Source organism: Salvia splendens, chromosome 1 (genome assembly GCF_004379255.2).
Source record: "Salvia splendens isolate huo1 chromosome 1, SspV2, whole genome shotgun sequence".
NCBI classification, from domain to species: domain Eukaryota; kingdom Viridiplantae; phylum Streptophyta; class Magnoliopsida; order Lamiales; family Lamiaceae; genus Salvia; species Salvia splendens.
Genome location: NC_056032.1, coordinates 5,689,854 through 5,705,190, shown reverse-complemented (window position 1 = coordinate 5,705,190; position 15,337 = coordinate 5,689,854). Strand labels below are relative to the sequence as shown.

The 15,337-nt window shown below is 32.0% G+C and overlaps 2 protein-coding genes across 3 annotated transcripts; both read left to right on the top strand.

Annotated features, from left to right (window-relative positions):
- The first annotated feature begins 3,931 nt into the window (after window positions 1–3,931).
- Window positions 3,932–7,470, top strand: LOC121809896 (vacuolar cation/proton exchanger 3-like). The gene is made up of 12 exons (XM_042210743.1): window positions 3,932–4,328; window positions 4,465–4,532; window positions 4,653–4,681; window positions 5,215–5,411; window positions 5,520–5,732; window positions 5,949–6,080; window positions 6,175–6,291; window positions 6,383–6,436; window positions 6,524–6,640; window positions 6,732–6,822; window positions 6,909–6,977; window positions 7,073–7,470. Exons 1-11 carry the CDS (start codon window positions 4,038–4,040, stop codon window positions 6,965–6,967), a joined length of 1,368 nt encoding a protein of 455 aa, XP_042066677.1. The 5' UTR covers window positions 3,932–4,037; the 3' UTR covers window positions 6,968–6,977; window positions 7,073–7,470.
- A 479-nt stretch (window positions 7,471–7,949) lies between these two features.
- Window positions 7,950–10,408, top strand: LOC121809882 (protein yippee-like). Of its 2 annotated transcripts, XM_042210726.1 has the most exons (6): window positions 7,950–8,175; window positions 8,288–8,439; window positions 9,346–9,389; window positions 9,566–9,674; window positions 9,770–9,825; window positions 9,964–10,408. In XM_042210726.1, the coding sequence occupies exons 2-6, from the start codon at window positions 8,344–8,346 to the stop codon at window positions 10,067–10,069; spliced, it is 411 nt and encodes a 136-aa protein (XP_042066660.1). In that variant the 5' UTR covers window positions 7,950–8,175; window positions 8,288–8,343; the 3' UTR covers window positions 10,070–10,408. The 2 variants fall into 2 exon arrangements, with proteins under 2 accessions (XP_042066660.1, XP_042066666.1); XM_042210732.1 differs by lacking the exon at window positions 7,950–8,175 and having other exon boundaries at window positions 8,313–8,439; window positions 9,360–9,389.
- Window positions 10,409–15,337: the final 4,929 nt, after the last annotated feature.

Below are 15,337 nucleotides of genomic sequence, written 5' to 3'. Positions count from 1 at the left end.
CATCCTCACACACGGCATATATAAGTAATCAAATGGAGTATATCTATAAAATAGAAAATCATAGCTTCATTAGAAAATCATACGTACACATCACCAACCCAATCAACCAAAAATTATGTAGTTAAGAAAAGCACAAATATTCTATTATAAAAATTAAAATATCATGCTACATACATTCATTATGATACTACACAAACTACTAATTGTAGTTCGAATTAATAATTGAAATAGACCATGACAAAAATGCATTAGATTATGATTGGACCCCTCCGAAATTTCGAGGAAATCACAACGTTTTTGTTCTATATACTCCCTATGATGTTGATTCCAAATTTTCGAATTTCTAGATTTTAAAACAAGTATCATATCTCGGACAAAATTATAAGGTCCAGACAATCTAAGTATAGCAAAATATAGATGTATTTAGCAAATAATGAGTGTAGAGGAAGAGATCATTGTTAAATTGAATAGAAAAGTAGGAAGCTTCGCAGAAATAACGTGTTTTTGGTTCCAATTGATGATTTTGATTTCTACCTAGATAGCCCATGTTCTTACGGCTTGATATGTACAAATCGATGCTATAGCTTCACTAGTTGATATGATGGAACAAGTTTTGATTCTATGTAATTTATGGTGATGATTGATTAATTGGATTCATAGGAGTTTACAAGTTGTTGAAGATATCGTGTACGAAGCCAAGATTTCTATCAATAGCAGTACGTTACAAAGCTAGAATTTTGACAATATGGAGTTCAAGAAGAAATTTTTTGGCTCCTCTACCATGTTATTAATTGTGGGGTATTAGCATTAGCATTATCGGAAGTAGTTAAGGCATCAATAGTTGGAGACTGAGAGAGAGAGAGAGAGTGAAGCGAGAATGACAATTGCGAAGATGTTAAGGGTATTATCGGATGAAGAGAGAAATAGAAACTTAGAGGTTCGAACCAGTTTCTAATGCACATAGAGCAAAACATTGTAAATTAAAGAATCACATGGAAGAAAATAAATTACTACTACTATTTAATTTAATGATAATAGTAAAATTATCAAAATACTCCTATAATTTTTGAAACTTGGTAAAGATATGGACTCTAATTTGAAAAAATAACGGCTCTATTCTAATAAGTACTAAGATGTTAGAGTTATCCCATGTCGATATAGATTTATTTGATCCCATATTATTAGCCTAGACATGCAAAGCCTTTTAAGGGTTAGAATAACTCAATTCTAATACGATTCTAAGTTAATGGAAAGTAGATAACTTATTGAATCTTGACACTCAAATTTAGATAATACTCCATGCTTCCTCCACGCCTACATTATTTGAGTCATTTTTTCGGATACAAGAAGTAAGCGATGCTTAATAGTTAAGTGGAGAAGGAATAAAACAGAAGACAAGATAGAGTAAAATACGAGAAAAAAAGATAATAAAAGAGATTAAATGTGTTTTTTTCATGCATAAAGGCGAGACCGTCTAAAATGGAATACGACTCAACTTGGTACGGAGGTAAAATAAGTAGTTGATGTTTTTGATAGACTGTAGCTAGGTCGATCGCAACTTGGCCTTTTGTCATAATTGGCTATTAAACTATGATGATCAAGCTTTGACTAGGCTAACATCAATCAATGGTATCCATTAGTATTTTTGTTATTGCTAACCAGATATATACATGTAACAAACTCACAATGTTTAAAGAGCTCACATTCATAGCTGAAAATAGGACAGTTTGGTGATCTCTTATTTGCTATGGTCATCTTTGTATTCATACAATTGAACTAATTAGAACCATTATCTTCACAACATCCCACGATGGGACCTTTTCAAGAAACTTCCACGAATTTTCCGATCGACAATCTAGATATATTTTTACGTGCGTGTGTGTGCTTATAATTATATAGAGGAAATGATTCACGTGAAAATAGGTACATATATATTAATCTTACGGTTACCACATTTAGGACTAATGTTTTTTTTCTTCTCCTTATTTTTAAGGTGCTTTGGAGGTTATTTTTTAACAATTTAATTTTTTAGAACATTAAAGTATATTATTCAATTTTCAATGAAATAAAAATTTGTAATATTAATAACCAAGTGCTTTGGAAATAAGGTATGTTTCAATCACAATCTGTGATTTTAAGAATTACTAATAACTTTATACTACTAACTTAAAAAAAATACCATCTTTACTAACTTACGGAAACATCAAATTAAAGTATTAATATGCACCCAATCTCTACTTTGTATCCTAAAATGGCTGTAAATCTTTTGTTAATATGCATAAAGCAATATCAAACTGTATCTATTATTGCGTTTCTTTCCTAAATGGTTATAAATCCATCGATGATGACGAAATTCCAACGCATCATATGACATATATTTTCATCTTGTACGCCACATCCACGGCATTAAAAAAAACCACAAGAACATTGAAATTTTATTCACATGCAAAATAAAATAAAATAATATCCCATACAGTGATCACATGTGATATTTCACTACCTCTATAGTCTATACATGTAAGTCTATCACACCTTATAACTTTTTAAGTATGATTTTCTTGGAGTTTTTTACGTCAAAAAATAGCAAGCAATTGCCTATTTGGCTATTTGCTTAGTGCTCACCAAATATGACAAACACTTAGTAGCATTGTGTAAAGTAAGTTCTTGATATTTCCCCCTCCAACTATATTATACCCGTGCTCACTAAGTACTCGATATTCAGCGATTTTTGTAATGATAGGTGTACGATCAAAACTAGGGGTGACAAAATGGTAGCAGGTACTAGGTATTCCCATCTCGACCTGCTACCCGTCGGGTATTGGGTATCCGTTACCAGACGATAATGGAAAATGGGGCGGGATAGGGTAGTGTGTTTTAGAGTTTTGCGGGTAGCGGGTATACCCGCAACCGCACGGATATACCGATTAATCCCGATAATACCCATTAGTATTAGACATATAACATCTTTTAATACTTTATATAGAATCTAAGAGTTCTTTGAAACATTTTTATATTCCAACGAACATATAATTGAAAACTCACTTGAGCTAGCTATAGAGTGTCCGCTCACTTTTATTCTCAATTTATTCAAACCTTAGCTTACTATCGATATTAAGACAGTAAATTAGGGAACATTGTCGGTTATTAGGATTTTTAAATTTTCTATCAGGGTTTCAGGTCGGGTACGCCTACCTGCAATACCGGGTACAAGATACCCGACACGGGTATCGGGTAATCCCGATATGTTGCGGGGTGGGTATTGGGAAAACAAATTTAGCTAAAATCGGGTACGGGTACCCGCGGGTAACCCGTTTCGCCACCCCTATGTGTACGTATACTTAATTAGGATTGACAAATTATGTGGTCACATCAACGTAATAACGATCCAACCCGTAAAGATCAAACCAAAATTTGAATCCGACTGGCTACATGAACTCGAACACGACTTGCACACAACACGATGCTATTTGTTCTCACACGACAAGTTAACAATACAAACTCGATAACACACGATAGCTATACGAGACGAACACTCAGATGTGTTGCAGAGGAGATATGACTCGATGTGGTTGTCTGACCTAAAGACCAGGACTGGAGGTGCCATATGAAAGTTTAGATAAAATAATAACGAACTAACTATTAATTTATTAGTGGATTATCTGAATCCGCTTGAACCTGATCTGAATCCAAGTGTTATTGCATTTATGTCCTTGTCGGATCGACTCAATAAGAACACAAACACGATACAATTAGACACTAATTCATTAATTTTATGCGTGTTTATGCCGTGTGTCAGCGACAAGCCAATACCTAATAGATACCAAAGATAACGATCACATGGGATCCTCTCCTCCTGTAAACTAAAAAACATTTGGCCATCTATGCATGTCTTTAGACACAATAAACATTATATATACCCACACAAATTTAGCGCAAAAAACACCAACTGAAATTCAAAACAAAAAAGACCCCTCCCACTTCTTCCTTTCCAAACCCTCAAATTCAGACACACAACACATACACAGTGTGAGTGACTGATGGCTTCATCAAAACAAGATTTGGGCAAAATGGCGGCGCCGGACCAATGGCTGCTCGAACACGGCAACATCAAGCTTCTCAGCCGAGAGAGGCGGGGCCGCAGCGCCCACAACATGTCTTCTTCCTCCCTTAGGAAGAAATCCGACCGCACCCTCGTTTCCAAGATTCGGGTCGGGTGCCTGCGCAAGTTCTTGGCCAACCTTCAAGAAGTCTTGCTCGGAACCAAGCTCGCCATTTTGTTCCTAGCCATTCCTTTCGCCATCCTTGCTGAGTATCGCAATTTCGGGAGGGTCGGTATTTTTATCTTTCATTTTTTGTGTAGTTAAAGTCTCAAGAAAAAAAATCAACATATTTAATCTCTTTTACTTTATATCACGAAGTTGGGAGTATTAATTATTTTGTATGTTTTTTTTAATTATTAATCAGCCATGGATATTTGCATTGAGCTTACTGGGACTCACTCCACTAGCAGAAAGGATCAGTTTTCTCACTGAGTAAGAACAAATTATCTGTCTCTCTCTACATTTGTATATATATAGAAGTATATGTTATGAAATTATAAATTAATGGTCACGAGATGTAACTTAATTTTTTCCATTTTGTAATATATGCAGGCAGATCGCTTTCTTCACGGGACCAACAGGTAATTAATTTTCTCTACTATTTCATGTACTCCAAAAAATTTATTACTTTAATATCAAGACTTCTGCCAAACTGATTCTAGAGCCACGTTAAAATGTACCCTCTGAATTAGGAAATATATTTCTTACTTATTTTTAAATCAATTAAGCAATACTTTAAATAAATTACAAAATCTCTGAATTTGGAATTTATTTCTTGTTAATAAAATATTAAAACTGTTTTATTGTACGTGTCACCTAGTTGGTTTACTCATGCAGGTCTCTACAAAGAGCCAAGATTTACATGATAATATTAATTTATAAAATGAGCACAACAAAATTGCAATTATTAACATATATTCCTTCACAATGTCATAACGAGACAGGATACAATCAATTACTGTGTTTAGTGAATTGTATCGAATATAAAAATATATCCTTCTTAATCATTTTATTTCATCATAATTGTTTTTTCAAGATTTCATTCTCTCTTTTCTAAAAAAACGTAATGTTCATTTTCTTTATTAATATTAATTTTTGAATGGATATTTTTCAGTTGGAGGGCTGCTAAACGCAACATGTGGAAATGCAACAGAATTGATCATAGCAATTCTTGCACTTACCCAAAACAAAGTTGATGTTGTCAAATACTCTTTATTGGGCTCCATTCTCTCCAACCTTCTTCTAGTTCTTGGCACCTCTCTTCTTTGTGGAGGCATCGTTAACATCAACAAAGAGCAAAAATTCGACAGAGTAAGTCACTTAACATAACCAAAAATTAAAAATTAGAAAAAAGTGAATTCTATTTATTTATTTCCCAATTTGGGATAATACTCATATGTATACATAAAATTATTGCAGAAACAAGCGGATGTGAACTCGTTGCTTTTGTTGTTGGGATTGTTGTGCCATCTTCTGCCTTTGATGTTCACCTATGTCGGAAAAACACCTGAGATTACAGCAGTTGGAACGCTTCAACTGTCACGAGCTAGCTGCTTCATCATGCTCGTTGCATACATCGTTTACCTCGTCTTTCAGTTATGGACTCACCGAGAATTATTCGAGGCAGACGAGGTTCGTTTTCACTTGAACGGAGAATCATCATTGATTTATTTTAAAAGAATGAAAAGTCACTAGTTAGGTGGTCCTAATTTAATTTTACGTATAATAATTAGAAACATATTTAATTAATTAGTATTTTAGAACAATTAATTAGGGTTACACTTAGATGTCTATTATGGTCATTGTAATGTTGTGTATTACAAATATATATTTTGTTTACGATGTTAGGAGGGAGAAGACGGTGACGTGGTAGGAGATGACGAAACTCCGGCCATCGGATTCTGGAGCGCGTTCATTTGGCTGGTTCTGATGACCGGAGTTGTGGCTCTACTTTCAGAATATGTTGTTGCTACAATTGAAGTAAGCTCAATTATATTAAAGAAATTGTAAATTATTTTTTGTAATAATTATTAGTAAAATTAATTGGTAAACATATTTGTTGGATTATTTGCAGGCTGCATCAGAGTCCTGGGGTTTGTCAGTGAGCTTTATTAGTGTGATTCTACTACCAATAGTTGGAAATGCAGCAGAACATGCTGGAGCAATTATTTTTGCATTCAAGAACAAATTGGTAAATTAGTAATTAATTAATTATAGTATTTGTTTATTTAGTTTGAATTATGTACATGAGTAGGTCTGATCATGTATTTTATTCAATTCAGGACATAACTCTAGGTGTTGCTCTAGGATCAGCCACACAGATTGCCATGTTTGTGGTAAGATCATAAAATAATTTAAAATTAATTATAGTGATGATTTTTCACTTGATTATTCCATAACTATTTTTTTTTGGAAATATATAGGTTCCATTAAGTGTGATTGTGTCATGGATCATTGGCATCGACATGGATCTTAATTTTAACCTACTTGAGACAGGCTCTCTAGCACTCTCAATTATATTAACGGCTATAACTTTGCAGGTAAATTAATTATATTAATTTAAATTTACATTTTAGCAGTACTATATGTTTAGTTTACTCATAATTACTCTAAAATTATTGAAATTTGCAGGATGGAGCATCTCATTACATGAAGGGGCTAGTTCTTCTTCTAAGCTACTTCATCATTTCAGCATGCTTCTTCGTATACAAATCTCCACTTAGTAAGAACAAAATTCTAATCATTAGTTTTAAAATTTTCATTAAATTTACAATAAATTAATTGTTTATAAATTTTCTTTTTTGGTAGATGGGGCTGACTCTAATAACCTCGTGACCTCTCCTGGACAAGGAATAATGAGACTTTGAATTTGATCAGGTATACATATAAATATATTTATATGAACCAACAATGCAATATTAATTAATCATGTGTTTTGTATTAATTGTGTACGCACATATGTATATAAATAGGTCTGCAGCTGCAGCTGATTGAATTCATGTACTCATTTCATTGAAATTGGCTTCAAGTTTCATTCAAAGAACAGAAAAACGTGCGCTCAAAATCGAGTCGAGTGGATTCAAGTCGAGTCGAATATTCACGGACCGATGATTCTTGCTCGGAGATGTATGATCTGAAATGCTATATCTAATGGCGGAGCATTCAGTCCAGTTCTTTCTTTTTTTTTCCTTTTTGATAATTGTTTTATGATTGTGTTATTTACCATCTCGAGTTGTTTGTTTCACATTTTAATGATAATTGGACTTCCAATTTCCAGCTGTGATATATTGCAATAATAAATCCATGTTTGTGTACGGTCGGGTCATGTATTTTTAATTTTTCATGTATAAAAATGAATGTTTTCGTGTTACAGTTTTGTTTATACCACTTTTATTCTTTTTATTTTTTAGCTAGTACTAGTATAAAATATAGCGTTTTATATAAATATATAATTGTTTACGTTCCACCTATTAAACCCTTTACATTTTATTTCACTATATTTCAAAATCCTATCCATCTACTAAGGTCAGAAATGATTAAAAATGAATTTATACTATTGTATATACCATAAAGTAAATTAGAAATGGGATTTTTGTCACAAACGAAAATAACATTATATTTATTCTAGATATAATTTGATTGTTAAGATTAGATACATTTTGAATCATATGATCATTTCCCAAACTTTAATCTCATCTATTTCTTTGAATTCCAACTTTTCATGAGTTAGTTAGTTAGATAAACAAAAAATAATTGAATCGGTGAATTTTAATTTCACAAATGTCCTTAAATTGTAGAAACTGAGTTTTCATAACAAATAGTAGTAACAAATGTTATTAAAGGCTCACGAATGACAGATAATAAGTCCATTACCATAATAAATTCCTTTAATTTTGAAATTAATTAGCTTGAAAATACTATTTTATTTACAAATTTAAAGATAATGGAGTATGTTATTTTCTCGTAAAAACAGAAAACACAAGACACGAACCGTTCCCAATTTGGTGTGAGAGTATTCGCGCTTTTTCTGTTGCTTTATTTTTCTCTCAAATTCTCGTTAATTTCTGCCGCAGAGGTGAGAATTGAGATCCTCCTCGATTTTTTTTTCTCTTCATCTACGCTCATTCATTTAATTTTCGTAAATTTTTAATTTTTTTTTATATTTGATGTTTTCTGTTATTGTGAAGTTTCGGGTGACAGAGGAATTAGGGCGTATTTTGGATATTGATTGGTGATTTGGTAAATGGGGAGGGTGTTCGCGATTGATTTGGATGGCGGCATGTATATTTGCAAGCACTGCAAAACGCATCTCGCGTTGCTTGAAGATATTGTGTCTAAGGTTTGTTAGTAGTATTTTTTTATTTCATGTCCTGATTTTCACTCTGTTTGAGCTTATTAGTGTGTGTGAATTTCTGCATATTGATAGTAGTGAATATTTTCATTTTGTTTTGGCATAAGTTAGTAGATCGAGAACTTTTTCCTGATTGTTTTGAATGATAGAACCAGTTTTTGTATGGTGTTGCATTGGTTGATGGTAACAGAGTTGTAAGCTTCATCTATAAAATAGTTCATAACTTTTGACAATTTTTGTTAAAACATTTTGTTGAGTTGTGCTTGTGATGGAGAAAGAGGGCTCTCTCAAGTTTGAATTGCATTTGTTGTTTTGAGTATGTGAGTTTGTCATATACAGTCAAGTGTTCTTCACATTGGAACATATCATAGTTTAAGTTTTGGTTTAGAGAGATGGGAGAATTTTTGTAGATTTTATCTGTAATGTTTGCTATATTCATGCTCGAGATGATGCTTTTGTTGCGTGATTGAAATCGTTGGTGCATCTCTCTTTTCTGAATGTGGAAGTTTTTTCCTTTTGTGCTGTTGCGCGAGATGATGCTTGTGTTGATTTTTCATTATTGTTGTCCAACTTTTCATCACCAAGTTTAAAAGAACTCAAATACTCTCCAGCTTGAAACATTTCTGGAAATCGTTATCACTCACAAGCATAACTGTTATCACTCACAAACATAATGTGAAGCTCCCTTCTACCGATATTTTACATGTCAAGAGATTTCGCTTTTGACTTATAAGGCCTTGAACTTCCCATTTCCTCTTTTTTCCTTCTATATATGGCACATATTGGACTACATTTAAGTGATTGTTGATGGTTTGCTTGTTTGTTTACATGTTTTTGTTGGCGAAAGCATGGACTGCTTGCATGATGCTGACCAATTGCTAAACTTGTTTTCAGTCTTTCCACTGCAGGCATGGGAAGGCTTATCTCTTTAATAAAGTGTAAGCACTCATATTTTTCATTGAATGATTTGTTATTCGTGTGCTAAACTTGTTATTGCTCCTTTCTTATGTCAAGCACTGAGAAAAATATAACAGTAGTTATAATATTCACTTGTGCCGCCTTTCATGGTCGTGCATTCTTGACATAAGTCTAATGAAATGGTACTTGGATGTAGTGTGAATGTTAGTGTCGGGGAGCAAGAAGACCGGATGATGATGACTGGAATGCACACTGTTGCCGACATATTCTGTGTGGGTTGTGGATCAATTGTGGGATGGAAATATGTGAGAATCTTGGCTTGATCTCTCTCCCTCTCTCTCATTGTATTTCATCTCCAAAAACTGAAACTGTGCTTGCCTACTTTCCGTGTTTGTACCAGGAAGCTGCTCATGAGGAGAGCCAAGAATACAAAGTTGGGAAATACATTCTGGAGAGGTATACACATTTGGCCAAATCAATCTCTTAGATTTTCTATAAATCGGAAGGTGGTGCTTACTCTGAGCTACTAACTGGTTGAAAATGGTGCATTATTTGGCAAGCAACTCTGTCTTTCTCATATCTGAGATTGGGCAGGTTTAAGGTTGAGGGTCCAAATGGAAGCAACTATTCGATCACTCAAGAATCACAGGCGGTTGGAAGTGACTCACAGACGGTTGGAAGCGACACCGATGACATGTGATTATTATCTGGAGTTGTCTGATCCTAACAATCTTTATCAACTGTACATCCTCAACCATAAATTTCCTTGTTTTCTGCCAATTTTTATCTACATGTTATGTTCTACTGGTGAACATAGTTCATTTGGGAGAATGGGTAGTTACTCTGAATATCATTGCTGACTTCTAACATATTCTGTGACATCTTTTCCACTCATTAGGAATACATGTGTAGAGAAGAAAAATGGTGACTGATAGATAACCTTTGGTAAAATCCAAATTTTGGAAGGATACAAAATACTACTGTACTATACTATACAAAAAGATAAATTGTACATGAATTGATAGGTCATTTGGGGAAATGCTACCCATGCCCTACTATTTTTTTTTTCATCTTTAATCATTATAATTGAAATTTCGATTTTTCTTTACCAGTTGTGTGATACCTCTGACAATAATTCAAATAAAAGTCGACAATAATCGAAGGTGTATCATGTCAATTTTTATGACGTGGAGAAATATACCAACGCTATTTGTGCTTACAATTAATCTTCATATAATAGTATACCATCATAGCATCCACAGTAGTTCGTGGATAAGCAATAGTCCAGCCGTAGCCCAGCCACAAACTTCTCTGCCACATAAGCAGGACAAGTAACTGGACAAGCAATAGCCCAGTCATAGCCCAGCCACATCATCAGCACTAAAAACAAATAATTAAACAATCACACAAAATACGGAATTAAATTTACGACACATATACGGAAAAATTTAATAATAATATTAAAATTTTAAAAAGTACATTAATTAAAAAAAGTCAAATAAAAAAAATTACATTACTTAAAAAAACTCGCATGAAAATGAAGTTCAAATCGCGTATATATAGAGTTTTGAAAATAAATAAAAAATAAAAAAAAAAACAAAATTGCGCTCGCCGATCGGGAGGCTGCAGTAGGGGCGAGCGAATCGGCGAGCGCTCGCCAAAATTCTCGCCGATTTGGCGTCGCCGGCTGCAATAGTTCGGCGAGCCGGTGCGCTCGCCTCTATTGCGGATGCTCTCATGAATATTAAAATTTTAACAGATGAGTGTAGTTATTTGTCAGGAAAAAAAATACTATACTACTCTAAAGAAGCTCTAAGTGTTCATCAATTGACTTTTTTTTTCAAATTGTCAAAAGAATTATCAAATTTAATCAAATTTTAGTTTATCCCATAATTTTAAATAATGACCGAGAATTCATAAAATTTGGTTTGCTCGCAATCATTTAGGTGAAAATGTATTTGATTTGATTGCTAGAAAAATCAGTATGTTGATGTTAATGATGACATGTTGAATGATCTCATAGGGTCGTGATAAAGTGCTAACTAATTGGTAATTCTATATTAAGATCAAATCTTAGTCATTAGATTAGGAGAGTTACTGGATTATATTCTTATATATGGAAGTTAAAAATTAACTACTTTCTCTCTCCTCAAAATCATCTTAAAACTTAAAATTTACGTAATTCTCTCGATTTAAATTATTTTTTCATAAAAAATATATCAAATTAATTTCATAAGGAATCTAACGAGATCTTAATTGCATATATTCCGATGATGATCGGATGATGAAGTTTTATAATTTTTATTTCATTTTCGAATATGTTGATAAGCGGATTTAATATCAATAAATCCATAAAAAACTACTCCTTCCATCCCACAATAAGAATCACACTTTGTCATTTTGGTCTGTATCACAATAAGGGTCACACTTCATTTTTACCTTAAATGATAATTAGGTATCGCATTCCACTAACTCACTTTACTCATATTTTATTATAAAATCAATATAAAAAAATGTGTCTCATATTCTCCTAACTTTTCCAACTCACTATTCTTTACATTTCTTAAAACTTGTGCCCGCAATAAGAGTGACTTCTATTGTGGGACGGATGAAGTATCAATATAATACATGCACAATATCAATAAAACTGTGTTGATATTTTCTGGTACTTGTGTTGAAATTCTCATGTTATTGTGTTGATATTTGTAATACACAATGTTGATATAAAAAAACAGTAAAAATTATTATAGTATAATAGATTGACTATTTTACCCTTTTGTTGATATTTTATCTACTACTTATTGAAATCCGTGAGTTTTAATATCATTCACTCATATTAAGATCTAATGTCGTACGATTGACTTTAGATGTGGATTGGATGTTATGTCCATTTTAACTTGAACCTGATCTCATATATTCTTAAGTAAAACAGTGTTTAAAAATATCAATAATATATTATAAGCATACTATCAATTTTTTCATAGTATGATAATTGGAATAAATAAAACTTCATGAGTAGTTTATAAATTATAGTACGAGACAGATGGAAATTTAATTAAACTTCATCATTTTTCGGCCCAATCTCGAAATATAAAAATTAAGTCACATCATATCTCAAAACGATAGTCGACTAAAGTACAAATGTTTGAAATGTATTGGAAATGTAAGTGGGCCCACTTATTTTAAACCACTCGAATCTTGATGCCCACAAATATGGGCCCAAACAAATAATTCAATAAGGTGGGCCTAAGCAATAACTCACAATTTTCATGGTTCTATAGAATTCGAACAACCCAAAATGAACTTTTAAATTAATTTTAAATTCATTACATTTCTGTAGACGTTACCCTCTCCGTCCTTCAGTAGTAGAGACATTTCTTGTTTACACGAGAAGTAAAATGAGAATAAAGTAGAAAGGAAAAAAAAGGTAGAGAGATGAAGAGAGAGTAAAGTATTTTTTGTCAAAAAAGGAAATGACTCAGCTATGGTGAGAGAATCCAAAAATGAATACGACTCAGCTACATAGGAACGGAGGGAGTACATCTTTTAAAATTAATTCTTTTCTCTTTATCTAAGCTATCTTAGTCAAAGATTCAGCATGTGCTTAGAATTAGGAGGTATGCCTCCTTTTTGGGATAATTGAAGAAAGGGGATAGTTTCAGTTTAGTCCCAATTAAAGAATGAAATTTGGGAGTGCCCCTTCCACTAATTAATAATCCATCCATCCCAGGATAATGAAGCACTTCGGCTGGGCACGAAATTTAATGAATTGATATTTAAAGAGTTAAATTTGAGAGAGTAAAGTACGAGAGAGAGAAAGTAGAGAAGTAACGAAAAAATAAAGTAGATGGAGAATACAGTAAGAGATATGCGTTTTTTACTAAAAAGGGAAATGACTCACTTATAGTGGGACATCCCAAAAAGGAATATGACTCGCTTATTTTGAGACAGAGGGAATAGAAGTGTATTTTTTTATAGATAAATAAGTGTAGATTTTAAAAGTCGTGTTATAGTGTATTCAAATCCAAGATATTTAGCGTCAAACATTAATCACTCTAGGATTCTGTCATTAGGCCAACACACAGAGAAAAAAATACTATGAATTTTTCTTTATTTTTCATAATTGTGGAGTATTCAGAATTTTTATAGAAATTTTACATACAAAATGTTTCGAAATTAGAATTTTGGGAAAATATAAACAAAATCGATCTAGAATATCCAAAATCTGACAAAGTTTATTATAGTTAAATCCAGACTGAAATTGGAAATATCCAAAAAAATAAAGAAAATGAAATATAAAAAAATTATTATTTAGTTAGGTTATAAATATTTGAACGGAATATTATTTCAATAAAGTTATGTAGTTTTAAATTCCTGACCAATCTGTAATGAACTAAAAAACTGAACTCTGACGAAAAAGTGTAATCTGATTCATCATAAAATTCAATCAAAATCTAAGGAGTAGGAGTACTTAGTAGTATTTCAGTATGATTAGTTTCCAATTTAAAAGAAGAAGAAAAAGAGGAAACACACAAATTAGGTATGCCTCAAATATAAAAGGTAGGTCTGCTTCCAATCTATATAACATTTCGATCTATGCAGTCGACATTAAAATAAATGTGAAATAGACTTAATGTCAATAGTATATCATAAATGTTTGAAGTTGCCAAAATATGGAAATGAATTCAAAAAATATAATAGGAGTATGAAAACGAGATCATTCTTTTCTTGTAAATTGAGTAACACTTGGATTCGGATATCTACCAATTCTTTCACTAAATTGCATAAAAGCTTAAATTTACAGTATGCTAAAGTCTCTCTTTATCTTTTTCCTTTCTTAAAGAGATAGGTTAGGCAAAAATAAATTTTACCGTCAAACCATTTATAATTTACAATTGATATATACAAATTAATAAGATCCAAGAGAATTTAACAAATTATAGGACATCGTGTTATTTATTAGACAGAAGTATGAAAAAAAAAATTCAAATTCAAGTATATATTTCTGATTTTAGAAACATAAAATGATCGATTTTAGTGGTCATTTACTATCATTTAGCTGTTCTCTAAGCCAAATAAAAAGTTAGATAAAAATATTGTTTCTTTCCAGACATGAATATTATACTTAAATTAACTTTTCTGGAAAGAAACCTAATTTAAAAATTGGATAAATTTGTTAAACAATTGACTACTAAATCTATAACTTTGTATGCACCGACTCATATAGCAAATACAAAATACAAAATATTTTAAAATTTATTTTACTGTAAACATTATATTTGTGGATAGAAAATATGCTAGTGTTTATTTTTAAAAAATTGAGTGTATGGAGTATTCATTGTTAGCTCTGCATATATTAAATGCTGGAAACTGAAATAAAGAATGAGTAAATGCATCATGCTTCTGCATTCACAACTTTGCAGGTACAAAACTATTAATAATTTAATGCGATTCATTCTCAAATAAGAGTATAATAACTGCTGTTACTGTAATATAAATTCATATTACCATAAAAGATTTATTATATAATAACTGATGTTATTTGTTCGTCTATTAAATTTTTTAAAAGAATACTACTCCATTAGTTCCATGTAATTAAGTTATCTTTTCTATTTTAGAAAATTTTAAGATAATTGAGTTATTTTTACTATTTTATTCACTATACACGTAACACACTATTCTTAATCTCCGCGCTCAAAAGAAACGTCTCGATTAACAAGGAACGAAAAGAGTAACTTTTAGAAGTAAGTTATTACTATTTCAAATTGAATTAATATATTCATATATTAATAAAATTCAATATATTTAATCTCAAGGAGTATTATAAAACCTATTTTTGGGCAATCATCGAGGAAAACTCAAATCATTATTATGAACAATCAAAAACTGAGAAAGTAAAAAGTCGTCCACTGCTAAGATTCGGTGGTTTAGTGTTTCTCGTTTCCCAAAATGGCCTCTTTGCAAACAT

Excerpts from the sequence above, each read along its gene's own strand:
- LOC121809896 (XM_042210743.1), top strand. The coding sequence starts at position 4,038 with ATGGCTTCATCAAAACAAGATTTGGGCAAAATGGCGGCGCCGGACCAA. Across the intron at positions 4,329-4,464 it reads AGTATCGCAATTTCGGGAGG|CCATGGATATTTGCATTGAG; the intron begins GTCGGTATTTTT and ends ATTATTAATCAG. Across the intron at positions 6,437-6,523 it reads CACAGATTGCCATGTTTGTG|GTTCCATTAAGTGTGATTGT; the intron begins GTAAGATCATAA and ends GGAAATATATAG.
- LOC121809882 (XM_042210726.1), top strand. The coding sequence starts at position 8,344 with ATGGGGAGGGTGTTCGCGATTGATTTGGATGGCGGCATGTATATTTGC. Across the intron at positions 9,675-9,769 it reads CAATTGTGGGATGGAAATAT|GAAGCTGCTCATGAGGAGAG; the intron begins GTGAGAATCTTG and ends TGTTTGTACCAG. Across the intron at positions 9,826-9,963 it reads GGGAAATACATTCTGGAGAG|GTTTAAGGTTGAGGGTCCAA; the intron begins GTATACACATTT and ends GAGATTGGGCAG.